Source organism: Podarcis muralis, chromosome 4 (genome assembly GCF_964188315.1).
Source record: "Podarcis muralis chromosome 4, rPodMur119.hap1.1, whole genome shotgun sequence".
Lineage (NCBI taxonomy): Eukaryota > Metazoa > Chordata > Lepidosauria > Squamata > Lacertidae > Podarcis > Podarcis muralis.
In genome coordinates this window covers 11,571,846-11,590,747 of record NC_135658.1, presented here as the reverse complement: position 1 = coordinate 11,590,747, position 18,902 = coordinate 11,571,846, and the positions used below count along the sequence as shown (strand labels likewise).

The 18,902-nt window shown below is 46.1% G+C and overlaps 1 protein-coding gene across 18 annotated transcripts in view; it reads left to right on the top strand.

Annotated features, from left to right (window-relative positions):
- The window catches only part of TENM4 (teneurin transmembrane protein 4), a 625,655-nt gene that overhangs the window by 467,762 nt on the left and 138,991 nt on the right, over nucleotides 1–18,902 (top strand). For all 18 annotated transcript variants that reach the window (XM_077926940.1, XM_028725942.2, XM_077926946.1 and 15 more), the window contains one exon: nucleotides 16,542–16,643. In XM_077926940.1, the coding sequence (XP_077783066.1) occupies nucleotides 16,542–16,643 (102 nt within the window). The remainder of the gene's footprint in view (nucleotides 1–16,541; nucleotides 16,644–18,902) is intronic.

Genomic DNA, 18,902 nt, shown 5'->3' with positions numbered 1-18,902 from the left:
TAGAAATCACAGGAGGGGAGAGAGGGTGAGTCTTGTGTTCGAGTCCTGCTTGCAGGTTTCCCAAAGATACATCTTGGGCTGTTGTGAGAACAGGGTGATGGATTATGTGGGCCATTGGCCTGATCCTGCAGGCTCTTATGTTCTTAGGTTGTGCAAGCGGAAATCTTTTTTTCTTTCAATTTTTTAAATAATAAATTTTATTAGTATTTTCCACACAACAACAACAACATGAAAAATATTGAAAAATAACAATACACAAAACACAAAAACCAGCATACAAAAAAAATTCCATATCTTACAAGTTAATAATATAAACACTAAAAAGAAAAACAAACATTGACGTCCACATTGACGTCTTGTTTCCCTTATCATCTCTATCCTAGCATCTAGATATAAATCCCTCTTTCTTATCCTTTCACTTCACAAGGTTATTCCAGACTCAGCCAGATTTCTGTCCTCGACCCTTAGCTTTTAAGGTATTCATTTAGGCACTCCCATTCCTTTTTCACTTCACTTTTTGGTTTTTGTCTTATTATATCTGTCAATTTGACAAACTGACAGCAAGTGGAAATCTCGATGCTGACAGAATGAGTTTGCTGGATCTTGCCCAGAGTCTTCATGGGGTCCTTCTGGAGCCATTGTTCTCTTGTTACCCCATGAGGAATCCATAACATTCTCTTCATGATCCTTGCACATTTCACTTTCCTTGATTTGATTTATCTCATTGCATTTGTATCCCACCTTTTTCCTCCACTGAGCTTGGGGTGGCCTACATCGTTCTCCCCTTCGTCATTTCATCCCCACGGCAACCCTGTGAGGTAGTTTAGGCTGAGAGTCGGTGACCCAAGGTTGTGACTGAGTGGGGATTTGAACCCTAATCCGACACTCCAACCCAACACCACACTGGCTTCCTAACATCCCAGATCACTGATCAGTCATCTGCACCTCTTATTCTGTGTCCAGGGCAGCTGTTTACCAGCTCCATCTGGTATGCAGGCTGAGACCCTACCTGCCCACAGACTGCCTTGCCAGAGTAGTGCATGCTCTAGTTATCTCCTGCTTGGACTACTGCAATGTGCTCTACATGGGGCTACCTTTGATGGTGAATGGGAAACTACAACTAATCCAGAATGCGGCAGCTAGACTGGTGACTGGGAGCGGCCGCCGAGACCATATAACACTGGTCCTGAAAGACCTACATTGGCTCCCAGTACGTTTCCGAGCACAATTCAAAGTGACCCTACCTGCCCGCAGACTGCCTTGCCAGAGTAGTGCATGCTCTAGTTATCTCTCGCTTGGACTACTCTATGTGGGGCTACATTTGAAGGTGACCCGGAAACTGCAAATAATCCAGAATGCAGCAGCTAGACTGGTGACTGGGAGCGGCCACTGAGACCATATAACACTGGTCCTGAAAGACCTACATTGGCTCCCAGTACGTTTCCAAGCACAATTCAAAGTGTTGGTGCTGACCTTGAAAGCCCTAAACAGCCTCGGTCCTGTATACCTGAAGGAGTGTCTCCACCCCCATCATTCAGCCCAGGCACTGAGGTCCAGCTCTGAGGGCCTTCTGGCAGCAGAGGGCCTTCTCGGTAGTGGCGCCTTCCCTGTGGAATGCCCTCCCAATAGTAGATGTCAAGGCAATAAACAACTATTTTACTTTTAAAAGACAACTGAAGGCGTCCCTGTTTAGGGAAGTTTTTAATGTCTGACGCTGTATTGTTTTTAATATTTGGTTGGAAGCTGCCCAGAGTGGCTGGGGAAACCCAGCTAGATGAGCAGGGTATAAATAATTATTATTATTATTATTATTATTATTATTATTATTATTATTATTATTCTTTCCAGAGGAGTCGCCACTCAAGGTAGACTGGTGACGAAAGTCCTGCTCGGTTATAAGCTAAACTAATGCTTCTATGTGATCCTGCAGTTCTGTCAAAACCCAGAAGTCCCGTCTCCCAGCCCCCTCCTCCCAAGCCCCAATGCTTCTCATGTGTTTTCCTTCTTACTTGCATTCTTTCGTGCATCCTGTTGATCTTAGCTCCGAGTAGTTAGATGAAGGATAAATGGATTATTATACCGCAAAAAGGCTCTTGAGTCAGCAAGTCTAGGCTTTGTTCCAAGCAAAGAGCACTGGGAAGGTTAGGCAACCAGGGATTTGTGGAGTGTTATCAAGACCAACTTTGCCCACTCTGGGGCTACAGGGGTGTTAGCGATAGGCGAATCTTTCCAATCTTCAGTTCATTTCTTCACATTTCCAAAATCAGAAGCAATTTCCCCATATATAATGCATTTTAATGTTATTTTCAGTAAGATGTGCAATTTCATGCACACTTTTCTCTCTGCGTTTTTGTGCCCATCATTTGGCTGGGGAACGACATTGCAAAATTCGGAGAAGAGCGAATTTTAAAAGCTATTTGTGTACTGTTTCAAAAATTGTGGATTAGACAGGTTTGCCTATAACTGTGAAAAACAAGTGTGCCCCGTAAGATATGTGTGTAAAATATTATTATCACCATCAGGACTTTTTTCAGTCAGCGCTCACCAGAACTCAGTTCCAGCACCTCTCAGGTGGGCACCATTGCCATTCTAAGACAATAAGGGAGGTGTTCATAATGAGTTCTGGCACCTCTTTTTCTAGAAAAATTGCAGGTTTATTATTATTATTATTATTATTATTAGTATTTATTATTATTAGCACCACAAGCGTACAAAAAGCTCTTCTTCTTCCTCCTCTTCCTCTTCTTCTTTGGCGATCACTCGTAGCCGAGTAAGATTGTCTCCGATAAACACAGTTTTAACAATGAGTTCGTAAGTGACTGTGGAGGCCAATTCTGGATCCACACATCCTTCCACAGTGGGGACTTTGGCTTCTGGGTGGGAGTTGATCACAGTGTGGATTTGCCAAGGTGCCTTCCTCTTAGCACGTTTCTCCCTTGCGTCCTGAGTTCAAGTGTCTTCAAAGCCCATGACACCTTTGGTAAAGGCTGTTCTCCAGTTGGAGCACTCGTAGGCCAGTGTTTCCCAGTTGTCAGTGTTTATCCTACTTTTTTTTAGGTTTGCCTTGAGACAGTCTTTAAACCTCTTTTGTTGACCACCAGCATTACGCTTTCCATTTTTAAGTTCAGAATAGAGTAGTTGCTTTGTGAGACGATCATCAGGCATCTGCACAACATGACCAGTCCAAGGAAGTTGATATTGAAGAATCATTGCTTCAACACTGGTGGTCTTTGCTTCTTCCAGTACACTGATATTAGTTTCCCAGTTGTTGCATAAGGAGGTTTGTTTTCCTTTGGTCTCATGCACTATTGAAAACGGGTAGTATCAAATTTACTTCTATTTTTCTTCTTTTCCCATTAAATATATACATATATATACACCCAATGTGTGTCCATTGTTCCACCAGGCCTCGTTTCCTCACGGCCACTCCCTCTCAACCACAGCTTGTCAATTCGCTCAGCATTTCAGCTAGGTAACTTCTCTTGATCTAAGAGTTTCTACAAAAGTTTCATTGACTGGCATAATTACTTTAGCTTCGGGGTCAAGGAAAGGTTTACATAATTTAAAACTTAATTCACATGCGATTTTTTGGGGGCGGGGGATGTTGATATTACATTTCTCCAAAGACCCGAATTCAACCTTTGCGACAAGGCTTGCAGTGTTCGCCGCAGTTGTTACCTGAGGAACCTTCCCCAGCGAACCTGGAAACCCGAGTCAGTATGGTTTGAGTTTCTGCCCTTTATATAAGACTGAGCACTCTCTGTTAGGTGTATAATGTTCTTGGACCCTTGGATAATGTAAGCAAAGCATGTTTTGTTCCTGTTTCACATTATAGAACTGCCTGGCTCGTATTTCCATGTAAGCCCTAACAGTGTAGAGTATAAATTAGCGGGTGCAGGGGGTTTCTTTCGGAGTACCGAACTGTTTGTATATTTTGGCACGCAGATATAAAATCTTTATGGCCCCCAAACAATGGGGCTTCTTAAGAAGGGCAGTTTTTCCCAAGACTTGCTCTTAACTCGTACCCATAAAAGCGAAGGGCTTGCATACATGAGTGTGCAATTGAGCATATCCCTTCGTATGAAGCTGTTAAAAAGCTAACACTTTTTGACTGCTAACCAGAGTTTTTATCGAAGTGGGTGGGTGCGGGTGAAAATACCGTGACTTGACCTACCTCATTCAAAGGACGGCTTTCATTGCAAAAAACCAAATATAAGGAAATTTCTCTCTCTCTCCATATATATATATATAGTTGTACCTTGGATGTCGAACGGAATCTGTTCCGGAAGTCCATCCAACTTCCAAAACGTTCAAAAACCAAAACGCTATTGTCATTCATTTCCTCCTACATCTTTTATAATAATCCAAATCTTTTGCATCTCCATTATATCCAAAATTCACCATTAAGCTACAAGTGTTATTCCAACCCTTCTAACAATTATAACTGTTTGCAATGGTTTGTAAGATAAATTGTAGATTTCCCACATTCTTTATTAAAATTTTGGCCTTCCTGATTTCTGATTCTTCCCGACATTTTTGCCATTTAAGCATAATCCATCAACTTGATCTGCCTTTCTTCTCTGGTCAGGACTTTATCTCCTTCCCACCTCTGGGCCAATAACATCTGAGCAACCATGGTCGCATACATAAATCATCTTTTCTGCTCCATTGGGATTTCAGCACCTAAAATTCCTAAAAGAAAGGCTTTGGGGGGTTTTTTAAGAAAAGGTTATTTTTTAACATTTTAAAAAATTCATTATATATCATTTTCCAAAATCATTTTACTACCCTACATGTCCACCACATATGATAGAAGGTGCCTTCAAGAAATTTTTTCTCAGCCCTGCAACCAATAGGGTGAGATACTGTATACATGGGGAAAAATCATTTGTGGAGACCCATGGGAATCCCAAAAGCTGGGTGAGTGGCAGAGGTGGAGCTAGCTGCTCCGGCACCTGGAGCGGCACTGTTGAGATGTGTCCAAGGAAACAGGGCTAATTTGCAGGCCCCCAGCTAGCTCTGCCCAACGGCCGGTACCCGGGCGATCTCCAGTCTTTGGAACAGCATCAAACAGTGTCCCGGAGCTTCAGAACTCTTCAGAAGATGGAGCACGCTCTAATCAGCAGAGTAATTAACTCTTTGTGACGGAAGGGCAGACAGAGGCATATGTAAAGCATATTTTAAAAGGGTAAAGGGGACCGCTGACCATTAGGTCCAGTCATCGCCGACTCTGGGGTTGCGGCGCTCATCTCGCTTTACTGGCTGAGGGAGCCGGCGTACAGCTTCCGGGTCATGTGGCCAGCATGAATAAGCCGCTTCTGGCAAACCAGAGCAGCGCACGGAAATGCCGTTTACCTACCCGCCAGAGCGGTACCTATTCATCTACTTGCACTTTGACGTGCTTTCGAACTGCTAGGTTGGCAGGAGTAGGGATCGAGCAACGGGAGCTCACCCCATCACGGGGATTTGAACCCCCGACCTTCTGATAGGGGGCATTCGCACGACACATTCACACACTACAGCTGATGCACTAATGTGCTGCTATGCACAATTTGGAAAGCTCTGATTTAAAGAAGTCCTAAAGTCCTAGAGCGCTTGCACTCATTGGCCACAACAATAGGAGGAAGACAGGGAAACACTCGCTCTTGCTTTCACTTTCTCATTTGAATACCGCGTGCTTGTGTTTCTTGATAGCTTGACAAATCAAGAAAATGAAAGAAAGCTGAAAAGTCAAGAGGGGAGGCAGCAGGAATATCCTTGAAGGAGCCAGGCTCCTGCCGCTGTTTCCACCCACCTCTGTGGCCTTCCAAGTTTAATACGCACTCGTGAACGTGATTTGTCCCTTGTTTCTAAAATGGCCTTCAACTTATCATTTGCAGCAAAACTCAAAAGCCAGCACTGGCCTTGCCCCCAGCTAGAAAAGCAGAGATTGTAATATACTGAACATAAAACAGCTTTCTGCTTACAAGCAAAAGAGCCTGCCACTCGAACTCGAAAGGTTGCATAATTGTTGTTTCCTCTAGTCTTCTGCAAGTGTTCGTATGAGTTTAGAGGAGAGGGAGAGAATATATATATATGCACAGAAACCCTTTAGTAGACTTAACATTCAGTCCCTGGGGCAAATTGGCGAGAAGAGAGTGCTTCATTTTAGCACAGCAAAACATCGGTTTAAAAATATCCCGACTTTGGGGAGGGCAGGGCAAGACCTAGAAACAAAAAAGGGAATTAACCACAGCCTGCTATTTTCCTTTCCTTTCTTCCCCCGTCTAAAGCAAGTGTGGGCAGCATACATTTTCGCGTTAGGAAATCAAACTTGGCGGATCAGACCAAGGCCAAACTAGTCTAGCATCCTTTCCCCCAACAGCAGCCAGCCAGATGTCTTTGTAACCTCACAAGCAGAGCTTGAAAAAGTGGTGAGCTTTCTTCGCTTGTCCCCAGGCGCCTGACATTCAGAGCAGCGATGAGTGGGTTTCTTTGGTTCTTCTCCTTCATTGTTCCTCTGCCCGGCACCACGCCGCTCCCGAATCCCAGTTTAACTAGGAGGATTTCTGAAATTGAATCGAAGCCTGCCCCCTTTCAGCTCCTTTGATTCCCTTTGTGTCGTTTCCCACCTCTGTGGTCCTGAGGCACATGTTCTCGCTGATGAACATAAGACGAATCCTGCTGGATCTGACTAAAGGCCTATCCGCTCCGGCCTTCGTTTCTCACAACGGGAAACCAGATGCCTATGGAAAGCCTGCAAGCGGGACACGAGTCCAGTGACATTCTCCTGCTTGTGATTCCCAGAAAATGGCTTTCAGAGGCACAGTGTGTCTGATAGTAGAGGTAATACAGTCACCATGACTAACTCCTCTTCCATGAATTTCCCTAACTGTCCCCCGCCCATTTTTATTTCATTTTTTTTATATACCATATTTTTCACCCTATAGGACGCACCGTCCCATAAGGCACACCTAGTTTTTTGGGGGGGGGATAAAGGGGGGGGAACCCCAGAACATGCAACTCTCCGCAAGCCGTGGGAGCCCACGCCAGGCTCCCATGCCTTGCGGATAGCTGCGCGAAGCCTGGGCGCACTGAGCTCAGCGTGCCCAGGCTTCAGCATGCAGGCAACTCTCCGCAAGCTGTGGGAGCCCGGCGTGGGCTCCCACGGCTTGCAGAGAGCTGCACGAAGCCTGGAGAGCGAGAGGGGCCGGTGCGCACCGACCCCTCTCACTCTCCAGGCTTCAGCGAAAGCCTGCATTCGCACCATAGGACGCACACACATTTCCCCTTCATTTTTGGAGGGGGGAAAGTGCGTCCTATGGTGCGAAAAATACGGTACATTTTTATTAATTTTTTTAACATATCGGTTCCAACAGTCCAACTTCTCATCTTATACAATATTTTGGACTTTCATCAACACCTCTGATGCTTTTCTGTTTTTATCACTTATTCTGCATTTTTTGCTTTCTGTATTACATATAATTATCCTTAACTAATAGTTCTCTTCATAGTCTTTCTTGCAATATTTCAAATAATCCACCTTACAAAACTTCTTGCAGTCCTACTAGCGTAATCTGTTCATCACAGTTACTTTTCAAATAGTTCATATGTTTACTCCAGTCTTCTAAGAATCTCTGATCCCGCCGGTTTCGAATCTTTCCTGTTAATTTATCTAATTCTGCGTAGACCATCGACTTCATCCTCCATTCTTCTTTCATTGGTAATTCTTCTTGTTTCCATTTTTGTGCCAATAATATTCTTGTCCCCCGCCCATTTTTAAACTACAGTGGTGCCTCAGTTTCTTGCTCCAGTGTTGTTGGTTTTGTCCTGGTCTGGTCAGAGGTACAGTGGTACCTCTGGTTACGTACTTAATTCGTTCCGGAGGTCCGTTCTTAACCTGAAACTGTTCTTAACCTGAAGCACAACTTTAGCTAATGGGGCCTCCCGCTGCTGCCGTTCCGCCGCCATGCGATTCCTGTTCTCATCCTGAAGCAAAGTTCTTAACCTGAGGTACTATTTCTGGGTTAGTGGAGTCTGTAACCTGAAGCGTATGTAACCTGAAGCGTATGTAGCCCCAGGCACCACTGTAATGTACATCAAGGTGTGACACTCTATACCATGGGTAAACAAACTAAGGCCCAGGGGCTGGATCCGGCCTAATCGCCTTCTAAATCCGGCCCACGGACAGTCCAGGAATCAGCATGTTTTTACACGAGTAGAATAATAATAATAATATAATTTATTATTAATACCCCGCCCATCTGGCTGAGTTTCCCCAGCCACTCTGGGCGGCTCCCAATCAAATGTTAAAAACAGTACAGCACATAGAATGTGTGCTTTTATTTAAAATGCATCTCTGGGTTATTTGTGGGGCATAGGAATTCGTTCATTTTAAAGAGAGAGAAAATAGTCCGGCCCCCAACAAGGTCTGAGGGACAGCGGACCGTCCCCCTGCTGAAAAAGTTTGCTGACCGCTGCTCTATACTATTGAATAATTGCTTTAATATGGCCATTATCTTTAAAGGCACTTAGGCCCAAGAAGAAAGTTCAGCCAATACCAGAAAAAAACACACCACAGCAGCAGTGGTCAAAGTGTGCAAATTTGGGACAGGCATCAAGTCCTTTTTCTAATTGCCCACATTTTTGAGCCTACACTCGGAGAACCGTGTCTTTGAGTCTGCAGAAGCATAAACGAAGCATTCTGCCTGGCGAGGGTGTCTGCACCAACCAGCTTACTGATGTGGGTGATAAATGACTAACATTAGAAGGTACGGAAAAGGAATAAGACAGAGCAAGAGTTTTGAGGACGTGGCCTCGTGATTCCCGAGAAATTATCATTCATTTGCTGGGCTTCCCTTGCCTTCATCAATCAGTATTAACTGTGTTTTGCCACATTATCTGTCGGGTGGTGGCGGCGAGCTGAGTTTCCATCATTCGGACATGTTGGGCAATACGTGCATGAGCTGATTTGTGACAGATGTGCAGGGAAGCAAAACTAGTCAGTGCTGAGACCTCCAAATATAAATATCCCTACACAGGCCACAAAACCACAGCTCGCCCCTATACACGAAGCCAAGCCAGAGCACAACAAAATGCAGTACAGCCATCTTCTCAGAAAAACTCTTCACAAAGTTCAAGAGGTCAAGACACAAAGGCTTTAGCAACTAATCCACACCTAATGACCCACCTAAGTGGTACTCAGGATATCACTCAAGAAATCACTCAAGATATCCCTCAAACAATTAAGGAACAAAAGAAGAAAAGGCACACTAGCCTGGGAACTTCCTCTCGGCCCAGAACATTGGAGGCTATACACCACACCTCAACAGTATTTATAGGAACTCAAACACTGAGACCCTGCTCTGTTCCAGTAACAAGAAGCCGAAAGCACCAGCCTGAAGATGACGAGCGAGACCTCGTCGAAATGTCGCCTAGACACCCCAACTTTTACACGGGAAGACACCCGAGGACACCAAAACCTGCATATATATATATATATATATATAGTGGTACCTCGGGTTACATACACTTCAGGTTACAGACTCTGCTAACCCAGAAATATTAGCATGAGGCCCCATTAGCTAAAGTGGTGCTTCAGGTTAAGAACAGTTTCAGGTTAAGAACGGACCTCCAGAACAAATTAAGTACTTAACCCGAGGTACCACTGTATATATACCGTATTTTTCAGCCCATAGGGCGCACCAGCCCATAGGGCGCACCTAGTTTTTTTGGGGGGGGGAATAAAGGGGGGATTTTTTTTTTCCAGGTGCGGGGCTTTTTAAGGCACTTGGCTTCAGACACTAGTAGTGGGAGCATAATGGACCCAGGAATAAGGGGTGAGGTGCACCACAGCCTTACCCACAAAGGAACTAAAGAGGGATCTCTCAGTGTTCAAGAGGAAGACCAAGATATGTAGAATTACAGATACTATTTTTTAAAGCAAAGAGGGAAAACAAAACAAACCAAACCAACAGTCAAAAGCAATGCTGTATGCTCCAGTAACCTCTAGGCTAGATTACGGTTGCCAGACGGTGGCAACATGAAAACGGGGCCTTCTCTGCAGTGGCTCCCTGGTTGTGGGATGCTCTCCCCAGGGAGGCTCGACAGGCAACTTCATTACATATCTGTAGGCACTTTCAGTCATCAGAAAGGGATTCCCTCGCAGCAGGGTTGATGCTGCCAGCCTTGATATCACATTTGCAGACATCTTTGTAACACAGAGCTGGCTGGCCAACGGGCCTGGCATCTCTCTGCAACCACAGCAGGTGCTGCAACCTCCCAACAATTTGACTTCACCCTCCAAAGGTACGCAAGAGTTAGGATTCATTCCAGCGCTGCTTCCAGAAAGCCCATGGTACAAGTTCGCCTACTGGCTGGTGACACGTAATAACGCACCTTTGCAGTGTCCCCAGCCAGTTGTGCACCACAACACGGAAACCAGGAAGAAGGGAAGCAGCCGGAGTACAGCAGCTGATCTATCGCCCTGAGCCCATTTTGGCTGTTCTGCAGTCCAGAAGCCCGTTGGTTTCGACGGGGAGCGGCTGCTGTTGCAAAAACATGGACACAGGTGGTGCAAGCGGTTGTCTGGCCTTTCACCTGCAGTAACAAAGCAGAGCCGAGATCTGTTCCTTGGAAGTTGCTGCTGGTTCTAACTGCATGCAAGCTGCTGCCCTCCGTAGCTGTCAACTTACAGATTTTAAAATAAAGGACCAGCAGCCTCGAAAATAAGGGATCAGCAGCCAAAATAAGGGATTTTCCCAGCACAGGTATGTTCAACTTCTGAGCCCCTCCGAGCCAAAGGCAGAAAGCCCAGCCAGCAGCCAAACAAAGCCTCAAGTGGTGGTTCCCACAGCACAGCAACCCGGCAAAGGGGATGCAGCAAGGAAAACCACCGTCACCTCTCCGCTGGGAAGCGCTGAGCAAAAGCAAGTCCCCAGGCAACGTGGCCGATTTGATCGGCACAAGGCATGCAAGCTCCACCCCCCAGTCGTTCTTAGACTCCTTATTGGGTGAGCAACGCAGCCAAGCAACACAGTTGGAGCCTCCCTCCTCCCTGGCCAGCAGGGAGGGAGAGGAGCTGCTTCCTTTGAAACCCGGGAAATTTAAGGGACATCATCAATAAGGGACAGCAGCGGGACACGGCGCTGAGATAAGGGAGTTTCCTGCCAAATAAGGGACGGTTGACAGCTATGCTGCCCTCCCTGCCCTGCTAAATTCGCAGTGCTTGGGTTTTGTTTGGTTTGGTTTCTCCTTGGCGCCGGCTTGTTCATTCCTCGATGCCTGGGGAGCCACGAGCAAAGCACAGAGGCTATAAAATATGTAACTCTTAACATGCATTTTCATTAGCAAAGCTTCTAATAAGGCCTGGTGTTGGGAAGGCATTGCCTTGGCCTCTAGCCCAAGAGAGAGAGAGAGACCCCTAGTAATTAAGCATGATGCTACCCAGTAGATAAATAAGGAAGAAATATTGCAACATTTGCTGTTCTGCTGGCCCACCCAAGCCCGCCAGAGGGTGGATAATTAATCTGAAAGCGAGGTGGGGGAGGGAGAGGAGGAAGATCTATTGGGAGACCAGCCAATTTGTCCATCTCTTTAATATATATAATTGCATTTTGTCCGGAGAAAAAGTAATTCACATGGGTAATTGCAGGACAGGGCAAGGCAGCTTTAACAAGCTTGCCGCACTATATCAGGCTTGCTGCTTGCCAACTGGCAAGTGTTTCGTGACTCTGCTGTCTCCGAGGTCTGCACTGTGGGTCGCAGGGGACTAAACAGGCTCCCACAGCTCCGTGAACGGATGCCCTGAGAGGTGCGCCGCTAAGGAGACAGGAGTAGTCAACGTGGTGCCCTTAGATGTTCGCCCCGCGCAAGTTGTGCTTCAAAATGCTCCAGATTCAGGTAGATAGCCATGTTGGTCCAACGCAGTCGATATACAGTCATACCTCTTGTTACGTTTGCTTCAGGTTAAATCTTTTCAGGTTGCGTCCCGTGGTGATCCGGAAGTACCAGAAAGGGTTACTTCCAGGTTTTTCCACTTGCACATGCACAGACGCTCAAAATGATGGCACGCACATGTGCAGAAGTGGCGAATCGCAACCCGCGCATGCACAGACACGGGTTGCATTCTGCTCATGTTGTGAACGGGGCTTCGGAGCGGATTCCGTTCTCAACCAGAGGTATCACTGTATTGTTGTTGTTTGGTCATTTAGTCGTGTCCGACTCTTTGTGACCCCATGGACCAGAGCACGCCAGGCACTCCTGCCTTCCACTGCCTCCCGCAGTTTGGTTAGACTCATGTTTGTAGCTTCAAGAACACTGTCCAACCATCTCGTCCTCTTTCGTCCCCTTCTCCTTGTGCCCTCCATCTTTCCCAACATCAGGGTCTTTTCCAGGGAGTCTTCTCTTCTCATGAGGTGGCCAAAGTACTGGAGCCTCAGCTTCAGGATCTGTCCTTCCAGTGAGCACTCAGGGCTGATTTCCTTCAGAATGGATCGGTTTGATCTTCTTGCAGTCCATGGGACTCTCAAGAGTCTCCTCCAGCACCAGAATTCAAAAGCATCCATTCTTTGGTGATCAGCCTTCTTTATGGTCCAGCTCTCACTTCCATACATCACTACTGGGAAAACCATAGCTTTAACTAGACGGACCTTTGTTGGCAAGGTGATGTCTTTTCTTTTTAAGATGCTGTCTAGATCACTGTATAGAAAATAATAATAAAAATGTCTAGTTGCACCTTAGAGACCAACTAAGTTTGTTCTTGGTATAAGCTTTCGTGTGCATGCACATTGCTCTATCCAGCTGACAGTCCTTTAAAAAGGAGAAAAACAGCAACTGCTGGATTAAGACCTAGTAAGAGCAGTTCGACAGTGGAATGGTCTTCCTCAGGAGGTTGTGGACTCTCCTTCCTTGGAGGTTTCTAAGCAGAGTTTGGGCGGCCATCTGCCATGGATGCTTGAGCTGAGATTCCTGAATTGCAAGGGGTTGGACTAGATGACCTTTGGCTCCCCTTCCAACTCTACTATTCTATTATTCTAAACGGGATTCAAATCCTTTTGATCTTGGGCAAATCAGATCCTTGTGGTCTTTGTTCTAACCCAGCGGGGTTCTTCTTACAAGTTTAGACCTCTCTTTGGAGCAGCGTGTACCCCTCTCCTTTTATTGGAGATGAAGTAATTTGAAATCATCATCATTGAAGTACTTTATTGTCGCTTGTACAACTTGTATACAGTGATATTACACGAGCACCCCCCACTCAGCTCTCTTCATCTTAATTCCCCTCGTTTACTGACCCACCAAACCCGAAAGTCAATTGCCCTGTTGTTATATTTTCATTCAGCAGCCTAACGGCCCCCGGATAGAAGCTGTTCTTTACCCTGTTGGTGTGACTAGTCATGCTTCTATATCTTCTGCCCGAGGGCAGAAGATCAAGAAAGTGCTGGCCTGGGTGTGAATCATCCCTGAGACTTTTCCTCACTCTCCTGAGGCAACCTTCTTCTGCTATTTCATCCAGCGGATTCAGGGGATAGCCCATAATATCTTGTGCTGTATTCACCACCCTCTGTAGGCACTTCCTATCAGATGATGTCAAACCAGTGTACCACACCGTGATGCAGTAGGAAAGGACACTTTCTATTGTTGACTGGTTTGGGCCCAGTACGAATATCTTTTACGTCAGAGTACAGTGACCAATGCCTCACAGTGAGCAGTGCGCAATCTAGAAAGGCTTGTGCTTTTAAGACCTCTTTTATTGGATAGTTCAACGGTTAATTTTTGTGAGAGGTTTATGAAATGGCTCAGTTGCAGCAAAAACCTGAACCAAGCTCTTAAAAAGAGAGTTTTTTCCTCACCGCTTCCATTGTTTCTAACTTGTTTCAGTGGGGACACACACACACACACACACACACACACACACACACAGAGAGAGAGATCTAGCTAAGTTAAGGCCGCTCCTATATAATTACATCCTATTTTAATATGACACACATTGCATGGAGTGTGAACCAGAAACAATAGACTCAAACGAACTATGGTATTTTGTCATTTCGCCAAACGCCACACACACCGCCGTACCTGTCTTCATGCAAACGCCGGCGAATAAATCATCAAAATGATCTTTATTTTCTCTTCGCGGGTAAAAAAAAAAAAAAAGTGTGTTTAATAAGCCATGTGTGCTTTTTCCTATATTAAAAGCAAATTGTAAACACTAATAGTTTGAGCTGTCATTAAAACAAAATGAAGTTTGAAGACAAGAAATAGTGTATGTTTCTGGTTTTTCTGGAGTTATTTAGCAAAAGCATTACATCGTATATGGAATAAATTAATGCTGCCTGCTCAGGCAAGAAGCAGGAGTTCTGCTACATAGATATTTTGAATTATGTAAATAACTACACAGCTTTACGGATGTCGTCTTTCTCGGAGTTGCGCTAGATGTCTCTGATTTCGATACAGCTTTTTGATTCTTTGCTGTTAATTGACTTTGACGTCCTCCGAAGTCGGAATCCGCTAAAATAAATAAATGCACTGTAAAAAAATAAACAATTAGGCAAGTATCCTAATCTGTTGATCTGTTAAGGGGAAGGGCTACAACTCAGTGGGACAGCATCTGTTTTGCATGAAGCTCCCAGGTCCAATCCCCGGTGGCTGGGGATGTCTCTGGCATGAAACCAGCTGCACAAATATAAGATGGGGGACACCTGGCTTACTAGCAGTACACGTGAAAAGGATCTGGGGGTCTTGGTGGACCACAAGCTTAACATGAGTCCACAGTGTGATGCAACAGCAAAAAAAAGCTGATGCTATTCTAGGCTGCATCAACCAAAGTCTAGTGTCTGGAGGCGGTTGGAGGATGGATGGCGGCTAACAGATTGTGGTTGAATCCTGACAAGACAGAAGTACTGTTCTTGGGGGACAGGGGGCGGGCAGGTGTGGAGGATTCCCTGGTCCTGAATGGGTTAACTGTGCCTCTGAAGGACCAGGTGCGCAGCCTGGAGTTCATTTTGGACTTACAGCTGTCCATGGAGGGGCAGGTTAATTCTGTGTCCAGGGCAGCTGTCTACCAGCTCCACCTGGTATGCAGGCTAAGACCCTCCCTGCCTGCAGACTGTCTCGTTAGAGTGGTGCATGCTCTAGTTATCTCTCGCTTTGTCTACTGCAATGCGCTCTATGTGGGGCTACCTTTGAAGGTGACCTGGAAACTACAACTAATCCAGAATGCGGACGCTAGACTGGTAGCTGGGAGCAGCCACTGAGACCATATAACACTGGTCCTGAAAGACCTACATTGGCTCCCAGTACGTTTCCGAGCACAATTCAAAATGTTGGTGCTGACCTTTGAAGGCCTAAACGGCCTCGGTCCAGTATATCTGAAGGAGCGTCTCCACCTCCATCGTTCTACCCGGACACTGAGGTCCAGCGCCGGGGGCCTTCCGGCGGTTCCCTCACTACAAGAAGTGAGGTTACAGGGAACTAGGCAGAGGGCCTTCTCAGTAGTAGCGCCCGCCCTGTGGAACGCCCTCCCTTCAGATGTCAAAGAAATAAACAACTATCTGACTTTTAGAAGACATCTGAAAGCAGCCCTGTTTAGGGAAGTTTTTAATGTTTAAAGTTTTATTCTGTTTTAATGCTCTGTTGAAAGCCACCCAGAGTGACTGGGGGAACCTAGCCTGATGGACGGGCTATAAATAATAATAAATTATTATTATTTCTAGATCAAGGGAAGTAATAGTTCCACTCTATTCTGCTATTCTGCCTTGGTCAGACCACACATGGAATACTGTGTCCAATTCTGGGCACCACAATTTAAGAAGGATGTTATCAAGCTGAAATGTGTGCAGAGGAGGGGAACCAAGATGTGACTGGGGCAGCCCAGCCAGATGGGCAGGGGTTATATAATAAAATTACATTTATTGCTATAAGATTATCAAGGGTCTGGAAACCAAGCCTGATGAGGAACGGTTGAAGCAGCTGGGTGTTCTTAGCCTGGAAAAGAGGAGACTAGAGAGGAGATATGATGGCCATCTTCCAATATCTAAAGGGATGTTACATAGAGGATGGAGCAAGCTTGTTTTCTCCTTGGAGGGTAGGACCTGAACCAATGGACTCTGGAAAGCTGCTGCCAATTGGTGTAGACAACACTAGGCTAGGCTAAATAGACCAGTGGTCTGACTCACTATAAGGCAGCTCCCTATGTTCCTACGACAAGCTTGGACGTTTTGGCACATATAGTGCCCACATGTTTGTTTTAATGCAAGGGATCCTGCTGTTCCTGCAAAACTGGGTGCATAGAACTCCCCTCTCTCTGGAATTGTATGGAGAAATCCACAATGGTTGGCATTTAGTGTACCAAACTTAATTGCTGTCACCCTTATGTAGGAATGCATCTGGTGCGGAGAATGATTTAAGTGTTGTTGTTTCTGTTTTCAAAATATATTCTCTTATTATTAGAAGTTTGCTGTTTGAATTACGCTACCTTTTTTAGGGATGTTCTCCACTCCCATGACTGATGTCCTTTGCTTTTCCTTCAAACACTCTTTTGTTGTCTCTGTTTCTCCTTCCCGCAGAATCAGTGGATAACTGCCCCAGCAACTGCTACGGGAACGGGGACTGTGTCTCTGGGACCTGCCATTGCTTTCTTGGTTTCCTGGGTCCCGATTGTGGACGAGGTAGGTTTGTTACTGTCCTTACTGTATCTTGTGGAAGGTGGGATGGGGGCTTCCAGGCAAAGGTGGATTCAGAGCCCACCCCCTAGTCTATAAACATTTATCCATACTTTTAGGTTTCTCTTAGGTTTCTCTAGCTGAGGCTCTACAGGCCTCACTCCTCCCTGCCCCCAACCAAACACACCCACCCTTCCTTTTGGTTTTTGCATGTGAGCAAACAGTGAGAACAATGACCCATCAAGGGCACTGCCCCTTGGGGAAAGAATTGGTCCAAGAAGCTTAGCAATCACTATGTTCCATTGTTTCTCCAGCAACTGCTCTGTCAATAGCTGGCTGAGCTTAGACTGACCCTTTTTGTCCTCCCGTCAACCATAAGGTGGCCTCTGAGCAGCTTCTTTTCCTTGCCTGAACCTCAGAGGTTATCCCAGAGCAGGCACAGGCAAACTCGGCCCACCAGATGTTTTGGGACTACAACTCCCATCATACCTAGCTAACAGGACCAGTGGTCAGGGATGATGGGAATTGTAGTCCTAAAACATCTGGAGGGCCGAGTTTGCCTATGCCTGTCCTAGAGAGCCTGCCCTGGTGCAATGTACATTTCCGAGCACAATTCAAAGTGTTGGTGCTGACCTTGAAAGCCCTGAACGGCCTCGGTCCAGTATATCTGAAGGAGTGTCTCCACTCCCATCGTTCTACCTGGACAATGAGGTCCAGCTCCGAGGGCCTTCTGGCGATTCCCTCACTGCGAGAAGCCAAGTTACAGGGAACCAGGCAGAGGGCCTTCTCGGTAGTGGCGATGTGGAACGCCCTCCCATCAGATGTCAAGGAGAACAACAACTACCAGACTTTTAGAAGACATCTGAAGGCAGCCCAGTTTAGGGAAGCTTTTAATGTTTGATGCATTACTGTTTTTTAATATTTTGTTGGAAGCTGCCCAGAGTAGCTGGGGAAGCCCTGCCAGATAGTTGTGGTATAAATAATAATAAAAAATTATTATTATTATTATTATTATTATTATTATTATTACTGAAGAAGGGAGCCAGGGCTAGTCCAAGCAACCTCTTTACCTGAAGTTCCCACAAAGCCAAACCTTCAAAAAAGGTGGCTAGTTAAAAGGTTTGTGGGGTTTTTCCCCTATAGGGAAAAAACTATAGCCTGCAATGCTCTGTAAAGAGGGACTCAAGGCTTTGCATGGAAACCGAGGCTGAAGCAAGTCAGTGCAAAATAGTTTAAAGTGCACGAGACTCGTCATAGGAAACACGCAAAACAACAAGGTCTGTTCTTTGCATGAGGTCCCAGCATTGCTAAGGTTCACTCATGTAGGCCTCTCAAAGAACCCAAGGGTTGCTGTGGCTCATTCTCATAACAGCAAAAAGGTTCCCAGAGTTGGTTTACAGTCCCTGTTGCCAGACACACACACACAAAAGGAAAAGGGTGTGGGGATGGAGGAGGAAAACATGCAAACTGCAGTCATTAAGAATGACCAGCTGGGATGGAAACCATTCAGGTAGCCTGAGGAACAGCTGCTGTTGGAGAACAGCTGAGCAGAGCCAAAGGCAGCTGGTCTCTCAGCAGATGCAATGGAATAACAACCCATCTCAGGCTTAATAGACATTGTGAGTTTTGGCAGAGGCGCTAGATTCAACATCCCCAAAAACCTTTCATGCCAGGTTTGTGCTGGTTGTTAGGTCAGATGTGGGACAGCTGAGTTCAGGAAGCCACAAGAGCCATTAATTGGAAAGACGATGTGAAAATATAGGGCATGGGAATAGATGCCTTGATGCGCATGGGCTGGGAGGGGGCTAATAATTCTGACCACACAGCTGCCGCGACTTCTCAAAAGCCCAATAACTAGCCCCTTGGAGTCCCAACTGAACAGAGCAGCTGCTCATGAAACAACAGGCAGGTGCTCCAACAGGTAAGGATGGCTATCAGTAGGTAAAGGCAAAGGGACCCCTGACCAATTAGCTCCAGCCGTGGTGGACTCTGGGGTTGTGGCGCTCATCTCGCTTTATTGGCCGAGGGAGCCGGCGTACAGCTTCTGGGTCATGTGGCCAGCACGGCTAAGCCGCTTCTGGCAAACCAGAGCAGCGCACGGAAACGCCGTTTACCTTCCCGCCAGAGTGGTATCTATTTATCTACTTGTACTTCGTGCTTTCGAACTGCTAGGTTGGCAGGAGCAGGGACCGAGCAACGGAAGCTCACCCCATTGTGGGGATTCGAACCACCGACCTTCTGATTGGCAAGCCCTAGGCTCTGTGG